This window comes from Protopterus annectens, chromosome 11.part0 (genome assembly GCF_019279795.1).
Source record: "Protopterus annectens isolate FY-2018-M chromosome 11.part0, PAN1.0, whole genome shotgun sequence".
Classification (NCBI taxonomy): Eukaryota; Metazoa; Chordata; order Ceratodontiformes; family Protopteridae; genus Protopterus; species Protopterus annectens.
The window spans coordinates 1,156,408,209-1,156,423,119 of record NC_056745.1 but is presented as its reverse complement, the minus strand read 5'-3'; the positions used below and the strand labels follow the sequence as shown (position 1 = coordinate 1,156,423,119).

The following is a 14,911-nucleotide window of genomic DNA, read 5'->3' as shown; positions in this document are numbered from 1 at the left end:
CATTGCAGTACAGTACAGGACTGTAAAATGAATGTGTTAATTTTCTTTCCCTTCTGCAGAACCAGGATCATTATGCAGTTTTAGGATTGGCGCACTTGAGATACAAAGCAACTCAAAAGCAAATTAAAGCAGCCCGTAAGTATGCTTCTGCATATTTGTTTGTATTGGTTGGGGGTCCTTTTATTCTTTCTTTAAAATGTAGATCTGCTCAGAAATATCTAAAATTTGCCTTTTAGGTTATTTATTTTTTGACCTTCTTGTGCCTTACAACCATTAAGCCTCCCTCGATCAGACATTACACTACCTGAAAGGGGGGGGGGTGTTCATGTAGGCAGCCATGAGGCTCCCATTGGTGTACCTGAAATAAGGGTGTTTTCTATTTTATGTCCTAACCCTGACCCTGTTGGCATTGTGAGCACTTGTGTCACTGTAAGGGCCACCTGTGTGTGGTTGCTTTGTGCATGTGTGCTCCATACATGCGGTGACAGGGCTACCATCAACAGCTTGAGTGGCCAGTGCTCATCTCTTCCTGACAGTGGCCCCCCACATCATGACAGTCCTCTATTCTCCAGCTGATGCCCTGTCATCACAGTAGCCCAAACTGGGTGAGCACCACCATTCTGCCCACTCATGAATAGGCACACATAATCTTTTTTAGTATGTATTCAGTTTCGATCCATATTTATACAGCATTGCATTTGCTACATATCAAGACAGCCTGCTAAACAAATCTGTTACTACCAGGCCACCAGGCCTTGTTTTAGAAACATTAAAAAAAAAATTTAGGTAAGTTTTTTTATTCCGAGACTCTTTACTGTAAGTCCTGTTATAGCAAGACTGAGTATAAACGAAGAGCTACATAAACTCAGTTTGAGATGACTGCATCTCTGTTTACTTCCCTTTCTATGAGGTATTGTAATCCTGAATTAGTATATATAAGTTTAAAGGGTATGAGTATTGTTTGCAAAAGAAAAAAAAAAGTCTGTAAAGGCAGCAGCAATTTTTAACATTCTTTGTTGCTTGTATTTTTCTGTAGTTTCAACCCTCTCATAATTCTGGGCCTTGCAGTTATGCATTTCACTATGGAGCAATATTTGTGAATTGCATCCTTTTGGAACATTGCTTGTAAGGATACACAATACTTCAAAATGTAAAGGAAGACTGATTATTTGGAATTAAATCATCTACCTGTCCTTTGACATATTTTTTTGGGGTGGGCTGTTAAAATATAGGGAAGAAATGCGGATTTACTCAAACCCTGAGATTGCTTCTCTGAGTGTTTGCATCATCTTTCTGCTGCCTAATTAGCCTGGCCATGAGTCTGTCTAGCCTGATCCCGGGATGTGGTTGAGTCAACCAGCCACAGCTCAGGGATACTTGCATCTGAAACTTCATCTCCTGGGGTTTTCTACTCTTCTCATCTGGACTGGCTTGCCTTGGTTGAGGAGTTGCTGGGTGATGGGGAGTTTGGCGTTTATCCAGCTCTTGGTAGGTGTGAGTTGCTAGAATGTGGGAGTGGAGACTTTGACAGGATGCTTGCAGTAGGCCCAGCATGAGTCTATCCTCACCACTCTTCCTTTTGGTACATGAGCACCATGTGCAGGCCTTTTGTTTGCTTGATACCTTTGGTATACTGACTGTATGCACATGCCAAGGCTCATATAGTAGTCCTATCAATCTAAGACAGGAATGTGATATAAAAGAAATTGAACAGATGGGTGTGTATAAATATTTGGGTATAGATGAAGCATCAACAATAAAACTTGAGCAAATGTGACTAAAGCTTGGTAAGGAGTAAATGAAGACTAATACTGGTATAAAAACTGACTTGAGATCTAGAAATAAAGTCCAAACTGAAATAATTTTGTTCCTGTTCTTAGTTTTGTTGTGATTGTGTCCCCAAAAATTGTTAAACCCATTGAACACAAAAACAAGAAAAATGCTTCATGCTTATCAAATAATATATAAAAATCATTGTATACCAAGGTAAAAAGGCGGTATATGCCTTCTCAAAATTGATTGTATGTATAGAACTGCAATTGTAGGAGTGTGTGTGTATGTGTGTGTGTGTGTGTGTGTGTGTGTGTGTGTGTGTGTGTGTGTGTGTGTGTGTGTGTGTGTGTGTGTGTGTGTGTGTGTGTGTGTGTGTGTGTGTGTGTGTGTGTGTGTGTGTGATATATATATATATATATATATATATATATATATATATATATATATATATATATATATGTATATATATGTGTGTGTGTTTTGTATAGTGATAGTTTTAAAACATGAGGAGGAGTAGTCTTATCTTTGTTTAGTTTAGTAAAAGCATTTTGGTGTCAAATGGGAATGGAAATCTAACCACAAGTAGACAAAAATCAGACCGCACCTGATTGTGCTAAAAAAACAAAGGAAAGCAATGAGAAGGATGAGATAAGTAAAGAAATGTGGAAAATTCATAACTATGATGGCAAGTACAGAGATCTCCTGGAACAACCACATGTTAATCAAAATTTGACCCTGGAATAGTTCAGGAGAGGTGAATTGAAACCAAAAGATGAAGTTAGTAATGGCGGCCCAGGATATTTGATTACATTCATGTTGGTTTACAAAATCCATTGAAAAGGTAGGGGAAATAGACAAATGCAGGTAATAAAACAAAAAAAAAAATCTTGTTGCTGGGCATGGTATACTTGTGGCAGAGGTCCTACATATACTGAAAGGCACAATAATGTGGCAAGACTGTTTCATTTAGGATTGTGCAAACGCTGTAATATAGAAGTAGCTGTGCAGCACTGGGAACGTGAACCACAAAGAATTATAGGGAATTATATATATATATATATATATATATATATATATATATATATATATATCACATGGGATCATCCATTACCAACGGTTTCAAAAGTGGATGCGAGAAAATCGGGTATAGTATTCCATGAAAAAGACAAGTAGCATTGATCATTGAAATTGCTACACCTAGTGATGGGCGTGTCTACATACAGAGAGATAGTCATAAAATGAAGATTTGCAGGTAGAAATGAGAGCAATGTGGAAGAGAGGTATCCATACAGTTCCAATAGTAGTAGGAGCAGTAGGTTTGTTAAGGCGTTTACAGTCATACTTGGCTATGTTACTAGTACACGTAACCCCATATGAATTACGGAAGGAGGCAATAAAGGGCACATTGCAGATGCTGAGAAAAGCACTCTTGGCTAACATCAAAGACTGAAACGATACTAATTTCATGAACTCTAATCGCATCCTGTCTTGTGAATGGGGTCTTTTCCTGTCATGGTATTAAAAACCAAAAAAAAATGGAGTAATTAAAATGTAAAAAGCCCTGTCATGATTGAATTCTTGAGTGAGTGGGGGTGTAGGACCCCTCCCCCCAACAAGGCTGCTTTTGTAGTGGGGAGGGGGGAAGGTCTGTGTTCTGGATGCCAAAGATGCTTAGAATTCTACTGCTTCCTCCTCTTACTTTGGAGTAATGCCCTTAGGATCAAGTGCATTCCACAGCCTCCTCCAGTTTGTCTCTCCCACCCGTTGTCCCAGGGTGACATGTTTGTACATAATTTGTTCCTTTTCACAAGGCACACTCTCTTCACTGAATTGTCAGTTTGTGCATTTATCCTCGGAGTGATTTCTTGATGGTCTTAGAGGACCCTTTTCATTCCCAGAGGCCTCAGTTTTATCATTTACCCACAGATAAGGTGGCCATGGAAAGTGATAGGACAGGTAGGAAAGTCTTTGCCTTTTCCATCTTAAGACTTTATGGCCTTCAGCTTCACTCTGACCTGTCCATGCTGCAGACTGTCCTCCTTGAGTTGGTTAGTAGTGAGGTTTGAGGTCTTCCAGTGTGGAGTACTTGAAGGTCCATTTTTTTCAGAGTTTTTCTGTCCTTTGGAAAAGGATATGCTATCTTGGACAGTGACTATAATGGTATGCTTGCAAAGATGACTGAGATTGCTATATTCTTCTTTTGATACGATGGGACCATTTGTGTTTGTGTCTGGATTGCATTTTATGTGGGATGCCTTTCTTGTTAATTTAATGAACATGATCATGTATGACCTAGACAATCTTACATTTATATAAATGAAAGTAAACCATAGAGACCCAATCTCAGTTGCAGACATTATACATTACAAACTGTTTCGACATAACTGCAAACATTATACATCACTTGTAGTATATCCAGTCATTGTCAGTCAACCATTACATGGCTCATTCAGAGCCTACCTTCTTTAAAACTCGTTCCTCCACTACATATTTTGATCCCACAGTTCCCATTTTTTTCTATGTAATTTTCTCCTACCCCTTTCTAAAGATCCCAGTTACAGTTGTTTTATCTCTGTTACTGTCTTTGCTACTTCTAGTAAGTTTGGTTTAGACTATGATTTCCATTTTCTAGGAATTGCTTTTTTGGCAGCCATCATAATTGGACTCAGCAAGGCTTTGCTATGTCTAGGCAATTCTGATTCTGTATCATACCTCAAAAAAATAATTTCCTTAGTTACTCCAATTTGATCACGCAGCATCTCCGACAGAGCAGTCTGCAGGCAGTCTTTAAAGTCTGCCACCTCATTACATTCCCAGAAAATGTTCCCAGTTACTCCCCCCCCATCACACCTCCAACATTTGCTGTCTACCTGAGGTTGAGTCTACTTGTGGTATACAAATACCTATGTAAACACTTCCAAGCAAAGATCCTAAATCTTTTAGATTTTGCTGCATGTTTGTGAGATATACATATACCCCCCCATTGTTTGTGAATTGCTTATCCAATCTCTCTTCCCACTCCTTCCTAACCTCCTCTGATTGAGTCTTATAGTTATCATGCAATGTTTTTCTATGCTCTACTACTAATTCCTTTCTTATTATGCAGTATTTTTCTATGTTCTACTACTAATTCCTTTCTTAACAGTAACGTCTGTTCTAGATTCTACTAAAAACTGTACCAGTGTTAGTCTTTCATTTAAGACCCCCCTATTTCTTTCTCTTTGTCTATACTCTGACTGCAATCCTTGAAAGGGAAGGCAGTCTCTAACCTGCAGTCCAAATAAGTTCTTGGTGTCTTCCCAATCTATTACCTTTCCCTCTCTAGTTATTTGCTCCCAGTACCTTGGTTCCTTTTCCAGTTTTCTCCAGTACATTCCCGCCCCCACTTGCCTATTGTCTGTATCCCTAATTGCAGTCATCCCTATTGGTAGAATCTCCATTCTCCTTTCCCGTGTTGGCTTAGTTCTTAGAAGACCTTCTGCTACTTTATGAATATAATATTCTATATGATTATTGTTCTCCTTAAAGGTCTGCATACATAATCCCAGTCTCTCCCTGTTAGTTGAGCTTCCCCCTGTTTCATGATCATCTCTTTCTACTTTGAATTATAGTGGTCTCCTTGTGCTATGTATAGGAACCTTAACTGTGTTGCTCTGAAGTACCTCTTCAACTTGGGTAATCTCAATCTGCCCTGTTCTGTTGGAAGAATAAGCTTATCCCATTTGACTCTTGCCATCTTCCTCTCCCAGATAAAATCCTTCAGCTCTTATTAATTGCTATCTGCAACTTCTCTGGTTGATAAAAATAAGCCTGACCTTGATCAGTGTATAAGATTAAAGGGGACTACCATGTAACAGAGCTTCCATTTTCACAGGTTTTTGTATTTTCTTTTGTTTAGTCTCTTCCCACATATCCTTAGCTGCCACACCAATAACATTTTTAATCCATACTCCTAAATACTTAATTTTATCCCGTCCCCATAAATATGGATATTGCTGAACCAGTTTGTATGTGGGTAAATAATTTACCGTTATTGCTTTTGTTTTTGCTTCATTAATTTTGTGTTCTGAAAAGGATTGAAACTGTCTCCATATGCTCCATAACACAGTAATATCTCTTCTGTTTTCGTCCGTTATAAAATGTCATCTGCAAATAGAGCCAGATTTTCTTGACTACCATTCCAGTTATATCCTTGAATTTCTGTAGCCCTTATTTCCTTTGCCAGTGGTTCTAAATATAATGCAAATAACAAAGGGGAGAGAGGACAGCCTTGCCTGGTTCCTCTGCTCAAGCAGAGATGACCCCCATCAACTTTAATTTTCACCTCCGATCCCTCATATATCATCCTAATCAACCTTATAATTTTTGTCAGGGAATGCAAATGCTTCCGTTCTACTCATAAAATCCCAGCTTACTGTTTCAAATGCTTTCACTGCATCAAGACCCTCCAGCAAAAGTGGTATTTTCTTACATTCTGCTTCCCTCTGGATCATCACTGTTCTGTTTATATTGTAAAATGTTTGCCTCTCCTCCACAGAACCACACTGATCATATCTATCAGTTTTGGTATCACTTTTACTATTACTTTAGCTGTCATAGACAGAAACACTTTATAATCATGATTTAGTATTGAAATGGGGCCTGTATGAAGCTTGATCTGATGGATCTTTACCCTCTAGGTAGTACAGCTACTGCCTCTTTTTTCCAGGATGTTGGTACTTCTCCTCCTCTTAAAATACTGTTGAACAAAAACTTCCATATCATCATTTTTCCTTCCGAACTTCCACAGGAATACAAATTTGTTCTGGGGACTTTCCTGTAGATTGGTTATACAACACCATTTTTGTCTCATCTCCACCTAGCCTAAGTGTTAGTAATTGAGCCTCCTCTCCCTCTAGCCTTTGTATATTTAATTTTTCCATAAACATTTCCATTGTACCTTTTCTTGATTTTCATATTTCTCTGCTTTATACAGACTATCATAGAATTTCTGAAATATTTCTAATACTTCTACATGATCCCTAGTTATCTTCCTTGTAGTAGGCTCCCTAAGCTTTGTGATGGCTTTCTACTTTCTTTTGTTAGTCATTGTGCTGAAAGTTTTTGTGCTCTAGAGTTATCAAAAACAGTTGTGTAACAGCAATCCTTTGAAAACACATGCATATTATCAAGGTAGTCCCTTATTTTCTGTTTCATGTTCTGTAGTTGCTGCCCTTATTCTGTGAGATTCCCCCTATTTTGCAATACTTTAATGTCAGTCCCTCTAAATAATTTTTACTTCTTAACCATATTTCCCTTTCTTTTATTACCCCCATTTTTAAATTCCATTTTAATTTTATCCCACTCCCTAGCTGTATTTTCAGAAGTTTTATCTTCTCTAATAGCTCCTGAATAATTTCCACTACCCATTCCCTAAATTCCTCTCTTTTCAACAGATAGGTGGGAAAGCAACAGTGTCTCATTTTTATTTTATTACCCTTTGTTTTTATTTAAGTTATTGGCACATGATCTGAAATAGTTATTGGGCGAGTATCAAGACCTTCAGTTAAATGCACATGTTCCTGTGAAATATAAATTCTGTGTAGCCTAGCCAAGTTTTTGTATCTTGGGGAATATGTAAATTCACTCTGAATTCCTAGTACTGAATTCACATCATCCATGCCAAATACTTTTATAAATTTCTTTAAAATCTACCCTCCTTTTGTTATATTTCCTTTTCTGGGCCCCCCAGACACATCTTCACTGTTGCAAATCAACATTTCTCCCAGAATTTTCTTTAGCTCTGTTATAGCAGTTTTTGGTGGAATATCAATACATCCCAGTGTAGTCCTCCTTCCTTGTCAGTAGCCTCTTAGTACTACAAATCTACCATTGTCTTTTTTTTCCTCCTCCTATTACTTTTGGAGCTCCTCTTGCAGTTAATAAGTATTCCTTGCTTTCTTTGCTCCAGGTATTCTGCTGAATAACCATACTGAAAACCTTTCTTTATCAAATTCACATGTTCAGTTCTTTCCAAGTGTGTCTCGTGTATCTTGCTAGTTGCACTATACATTTTTAATATAGTTCAGTAGTCTTTCTTTTTTGGATTTATCTGAGAGACCATTAACTTTTAAAGACATTATAGAAAGAATCATATTCTTAAGGGATTATTATTCCCACATTTTATGTGCAACAGTTTCTTTAAGTGTCTATTTCCAGGTTTTGTGTTACATGCATGGACTGTCTGGCAGGTTAATCTTTTATACAACTGTTTCTTGACATCTCCATTTTAGCCTATGTCACATCTTGCAGAGCTTTTTGTTTTATTGAAAACTCTCAAACAAAAATACAACTGGCACCCAATACTCACCTAAAATCTACTAACTTAATAGTAACACACAAAAATATGTACATCTTCAAATATTGAAGTTTTACCCGGTGGCGCTGCGGTAGCGTTGTCGCCTCACAGCAAGACGTTGTCCCATTCGATTCTCAGCTAGAACGTCTTCTGTGAGGAGTCATGCGTGAATGGGCGTACCTTCGTTGAAGGTTGTGTGTCAGGGCTGGCAACTCTGCACATAAAAATCCACTGCCAATCATTAGCGGACCGGAGTTCCGCTGTGGCGACCCCTAACGGGGAAAAGCTGAAAGACACAACAACAACAACCCCCTTAATAGGAACACAAGTTCCAAACTGACAGCCACACACACAGTCATGCTAAACAGAAGGAAAACTTATCCATGCTAAGACGCATGGTAGAGCCTGTGAATCTAAGTGCTGTCTGGTTTGGCTTCGCAGAAAACATTTTCCCCAAGCCATTGCTCTTTATCAGATTGTCTGCTAGTCACATGAGAACCAGCTACAGGACTGTTTACTAGAATAAAGACCATGTAATATTCAATATTCTTTTTCATTTATTTGCTTTCTGTCAAAACATGTTACTATGTAAAGCTAACACAGTCATTGTGCATTTAAAAATGAAAAAAGCAAACTCATTTTTCTTTTGTCATGCTCTTTCAACCAAATCCCCATTTTTACATTGCAGTGCCTACATGTCTTAAAACTAAACAAGGAGAAAGAAAGAAAAAGGGAGAAAGAAAAAAAAGAATAAACAGAAGCACCTATTTACATTAGTATCCCCATTACACTTAATAACTGAAAAAACATTACTTTATAACTTGCAGAGAAAATAATGCACCACTTAAGTAGTACTTTTAACTGTATGTCAAGTATTTTTTTTCTTAACTGTCTCTCTCCTCTTCTCTTCTCCTGAGTATTTTTCCGAACATTAATGATATGAAGTAGGGTATATGCTTTAGAGTCCCATGCAAGTTTAACAAAGTCCAAACAAGTCCAATATTTCCAAATTTTCTTGTTTTGTTCTGTTTCACAAATGTAATTATTGCTTTGTAATTCCATGTTTAATTTCCAGGTTAGTGTTTTGGTTATTTTTAGCCAGGTTGTGTGCAATTGTCTTATGACTTCCAGTAAAGTCATATCTGGAGTTTGCCCTGCTTTTTGCTAAACAGCTGCATTGTCCTTCCCTGTTAGTTTTTTTTTTTCCTTAACTTTTGTAGCCGATTTTCCTTCAGGCCTTCTGTATTTCTTTTTTTTTTTTTTTTTCCTGGCATCCAGGCAGTGCACGTGCTAGCCAGTTACTGAAATTTACCCAGAAACACAAACGTCCACTCATGGTCTTTGTGGAGTTTCTGTTTTCCCACCGTGAACGGTAGAATTAAAGCTGTTACTCAGTGTGAAGCCATCTTGGAAGTCTTACAAAAACCTTCTTGTCGCACAGGATTTTGTTTATAAGCTGCCTTGCTGACATCTGTCAGCAGAAAGTGTTTCTTGCACAGCAATAGGTTGATTTTTATCTGGAAGCTTTCCTAAACCACTTCAGTCAGTCTGCTACTTTCTGCAAGGAAATATCTCAGGATTCTAGGATTATGGGCTTCTATAATTCTCATAAATCTTTTTCACCAGGTTGCACATGAGAAAAATTAATTGGTTTGTAAAAATACACTTGCATCCAGCATCTTCTTTCACTGGAATTGCCTGTTCCAATTTTTGACTTTTGTCAAAAAGGAACTGCCCTGATTGAGACAGCAAATGGCTCTAAATCCAGGTCTTCCCATTTCTCCATTCCCAAAGCAGTCTGTAACTACAGATACCTCTGATTTTGCTTTGGAAGCAGTTTCTGTGTTGTTAAGGGTACAAGGCCTTTGAACCTCTTCAGACAGACCAATGCAAATAAATGTCAAATAACTTTCTTGGGTGGTGTAAGCCAGGGAACCTTGTTGGCTAGGCTTACATAGGCCCTTGGTCCAATAGCCTGGTACCTACCTATGAACCTATGTTGGATGTGATGTATGCATTAAAATCTTTTATCATCTATGGTCCTCAGGACCTCTTCAGAAGATTACAGACAAAAGCACAGTGCTGTGGTACATAAATTGGGGGTCACCTTGTCATATCCTTTGTGCAGGTTTTCTGTGATCACTTGAGTGATAGCTCTACAACATTCCTTAATCCCCCAAATATATCTTGCCTTCTGTCAGAACAAAATATAGTGGCTAACAAGCTGAGCAGAAGCAGGACAAGCAAAAATACACTGCATAAACCCAAAAAAACAACAAAAAGCTAGAGCCACTGAGGCTGGAAATAAAATGTAGCAATCACACAAGTAGTGTCCAAAGCATTTAATGGTGCTTCCTGGTACCTCTGCTCAAAAGCCTTCCAATGGAATAATTCTCACACCATATAGAAACATCGTGTATACAAATTTGAAGATTTAATTAATTATTACATCATTTCCTCATTTCCAAATGCCATCAACCAATTAAGTGGAAAACTCCAAAGCTTAACCCTTCATGAGCAAAGCTGCATGTACCACCCAACACATAAAATATGTGAATAATTATTTGTCTTTGGCACCCAAGAGCATAACATCATATTAAAATATATATATAATAATCTAAACATAAATTCATACTCTGCAGTATTGCACTGCCATCTCTTGTTAAAAATAATTATAAGAAAATAACTTCAACTTATTCTTATACAACCCTTGTATTAAGAAAAAATAGTATTGAATTCCAGATTTAAACCCTTGGGATATAAAGTTCCAAAATTGATAATCAGTTTTGTTTTTTATTTTAATAAATTGATCAAAAATTCCTCTCCCTGTTTGCAAAGAGATTTTGCCAAAATACTAAAAAATAAACTGGCATCTGAACCACCATGAGCTGTGTGGAAATGATTTGCCACAGGATTTTCTATTCTACCCTGTCCGATATCGCCCAAGTGTTCCATAATACGACTCTTTGTCATTCTCTTGGTCTGAGCTATGTATCACTTTGTGGTGTACACCCACAACCAGTGATGTATACAACCCCACAAGATCGACAATTAAAGATATTCATAGCCTTTTACTTTCTGCCATTAATGCTGCCCCCATCCAAATTTCTTACTCTATCACAAACTTTACACCTTCCACAAGAATAACAGCCCGTTTGGGTGTGCTCTCCAACAACTTTCTTCAAATTTAATAACTCCTTTAGTTTTAAAAACCTACTGTATGAAAATGTTATTCTTTTGAGAAACTAGTTGGATCATCACATACCATAGGCTAAAACCTCTCAACAATTTCCCTCAAAATATTAGAAAAGGGAGAATATTTAGAAACAAAAAAATATCCTGACCTCCCTATCTGATCTGACTGTGCTGGTTACTCCTAACCTCGGTCTACCCCGTGTATTGTTAAAAGAAGTATATGCTGTTGTCACCAAGTTCCCAAATCTTTTTTCAGCCCTATCAAGAACAGCTGGAACATATCCTCTCTCCAAAAGCTTATGTCTGACTTTCTGAAATTCCTCATCCAAGGTACATTTGTCACAAGTATTATTGAAAATGTGATTGTATTCCCCATAAGGAAATGAAGCCAACAAATGAGGGGGATGCATGCTGTCAGCTGATAAAAAAAATATATATATATTGACAGCAATCCCTTTACTAAAGGGCCTAAAGGACACTTCTTGATTTTCTGTCACAAAAATTCCAAATCAAGAAATTGGATCCTCTCCACATCAGTTTTAAATGTAAATTGCAAGCCAAACCTATTGCTGTTCAAAATATCCATAAAACTCTGAAATTGTGTTATGTTACCCCTGCAAATGAAAATCAAATCATCTGTATACCTCTTAACATGATGTGCAAAAAATTCAGTATTATAAACAAATTCTTAAAATGATTCATGAAAATAGCATACGAAGGGGCATATGAAGCTCCCATCAAAGTGCCTTCCTTTTGTAAAAAATATTGCTTATTAAACTTAAAACAATTATGAGTGAATATTCTAACAACTGCAACAAATAAGCAGTGCGTGGGCCCTCCTGCATCATTTTCCCAACTGCTTCCAAATCCCAGATATTTCTAATTCTAGTATAAAGGGCTTTAACAACTACATTTGCCCAGTAAAACTCTGCATTCCATTTCATTCCCCTCACCAGGTCACAGAAATCCTTGCCATTTCTGATATGGGATGCAAGTTTAGGCAAGTACACTTTCAACTGATGATCAAAAAAAATACTCGCATTCTGCAAAAATTACTCCCTTCCTGATACTATTGGTCTGCCCAGTGGGTTGTTTAAACATTTATGAAGCTTAGGAATGATAAAAAATATTGCATCCCTGGGGTTCTTCACATGTGATTTCTTGACATCCATGGGGGAGAAAAATCCCAGTCTCTCACCTTTTTCCAAAAGTTCTAATAACCCAACAATAAAATGCAGGAATAACATCACCTGTTACCCTAGTATAAACTGATGTGTCCCTTAATAGCAATAATGTTGTATCTGGATCTAGATAAAATCACTCTTACCACCTTTGTCAGCTTGAGTATATACATAATTATCATTAGCACCCCGTAATTTGTTTAAAGCTAACCATTCATTTTTACTCAGGTTATACTTTTCTGCATCTTTTCTGAATTTTTCATATTCAAATTCGATTTGTCTATATAACACATTTTCAAATTGACGAATTGCCAATGAAGCAGGACAAGATCTAAATGAATGGAAATTAAGTAAGGGGTTCTTCCAGGAGCATATCTAAACAATCCTACCTTGGTTTGTGATTTACTGTGGAGTTAATTCAAATAAAACTTCTCTTACCAGTTTATATTTTATTTGTTATCACTGTTTGTAGGTAGGAAGAGGTTGCTTGTTAATATTTACTTTGATTCATATATTGTTGTTTTACCTTTAATTTCAGTGTTGGTTGTTAGAAAGGGATAGGTTTCAGACAGGCAAGCTGTAGCCACCCCAAGGGGCCTCGACAGATATAAATTCACACAGACTGCAGAGAGGAAAATCCTGAGCATACCTAAACAATCCTACCTTGGTTTTTGATTTATTGATCTTTACTCTTAAAAAAGGAAGTGCAACTGTGAGCGATAGTGAGCGCATGACATAAAGGAATTGCAGCTTTTGTCTGGCTTGCAGAACTTGTGCGGTCAGAACAACTTTACTGTACTTACTTTAGTTTATATTGGTTATATATTGCTTATCTCATTAACTCCCAGTACCTTCTCATGGCACCTCTGTGCTTAACACTGAGCGCGCGCCATGAGAAGATACTAATTTGAAGCTGTTACCCCCCCCCCGAGTGCCTTCCACAAGCGCGAGTAACTGAACTACAGATTTGTAGGTGACTTTAATGTAAAACACACTGAAATCGTAACTGAATGTGTAAATTACTTAACTGAATGTGTAAATTACTTTTATATAGTTACAATTCAGCATGTTTTAACATTAAGTTCACATTAAACTTCTTTTAGAAAATTTGGTTTAAAAGTTCTTTAACGGCAAGTGGTGGCAGCCAATTGGATTCTTGCAATCCAAGCCGCCACTTGCATCACACATCCACCCCTAACATTATCTTCTTTTGTTTTACCCAAATAAATAGAGGGACCAGCAGCAGGTATTTCCTTTCTTTCTGCAAATACTTGGAGATTTGACCTGCTACTGGATCCCTCTATTTTTGGGGAACTCACGGTTTGCACAGATTGCCAGTGCTGCAAGGAGTATCCCACTGTAGCTTCGCTCAAGGACTTCCCGGTTTAGCTTCTCTGAAGGACTTCCCGGTTCAGCTTCCCCAGGTAAAAATATGTCACAAATGGATATGCAGAGGCTTTAGCATCAATAGTCTTATAATGTAGTGTAGTACAAAATTAATTTGCATCTTCTATGTAGAAGTCCGTGAGGAATTCAATTCTGTGATAGATGAGCCGATTACATGTTTAGTCTGGTGCCATAATGTTTGCTTATTCCGTGTACATTGGCTGGATGACTCATTGAAGTTTCTGAGAATTGTATATTTCTGCACTCAAATGTTCCTGCTGCTGTTTTGTTTATAGATAAGGCAATAGCTGGTTGAACAAACACTGCACAAACAGACCTAAAGTGTGCTTAACACGCACATGTGTTTACTTGTATGTGTTTAATAATCACCAGTTCGCCACTGACATTATAAATATGCAGACACAGCGTATTTTGCTCCTACCTCAAACTTGGACATAAACGTCAGTAGAACTTTATTCTATCTGAGCATTCATTGCACAGAGATTGTCAGCAGTCCCATTCCTTTGAACTGTTCCTGTTTTTGCAGAACGTCCTTGATTTTTGTCATGTTTTTGCCCTGCCTTGATTACTGAGGATTGCAACCAGTCAATAATATCAAACGTCATAGTTTCATACTTCTTTTTGTTAAAAATGTATTTTGAGGGCAGCTATGTTAGCTTACTGCAATATTAAAATGAGAACATGCAAATACTTGATTTCCCGAGGTGAACGCAATGATATTGGGGTGGGCTGTTCATCGCAACCCTGGGAGTGCATATGATGCCCGAATGTAGGTTTTGGAACGGGGCGAAACGCATGAATAAAGACCATCAGGTGCGGTCCATACGTTTATGGCCTGAATACACAGGTGTCAGACTGTGACTGTGTGCATGTGTAGAATATTTGGATTTACAAATGCATGCCTAGCTAACTTAACTAAAGATTAGTGATATAAACGAAAGAGGAATGTTAGTCCGAAGTTACTCTGTGAGAGGGAATGCTAAGTCCAAAGTTGCTCTGTCTGGGAAAATTCCCTTTC

At 37.7% G+C, this 14,911-nt stretch overlaps 1 protein-coding gene across 1 annotated transcript in view; it reads left to right on the top strand.

Annotated features, from left to right (window-relative positions):
• Nucleotides 1-14,911, top strand: part of DNAJC2 (DnaJ heat shock protein family (Hsp40) member C2) — a 1,234,748-nt gene that overhangs the window by 76,318 nt on the left and 1,143,519 nt on the right. The window contains exon 3 of the mRNA XM_044088515.1: nucleotides 60-139. Coding sequence (XP_043944450.1) covers nucleotides 60-139 — 80 coding nt within the window. The remainder of the gene's footprint in view (nucleotides 1-59; nucleotides 140-14,911) is intronic.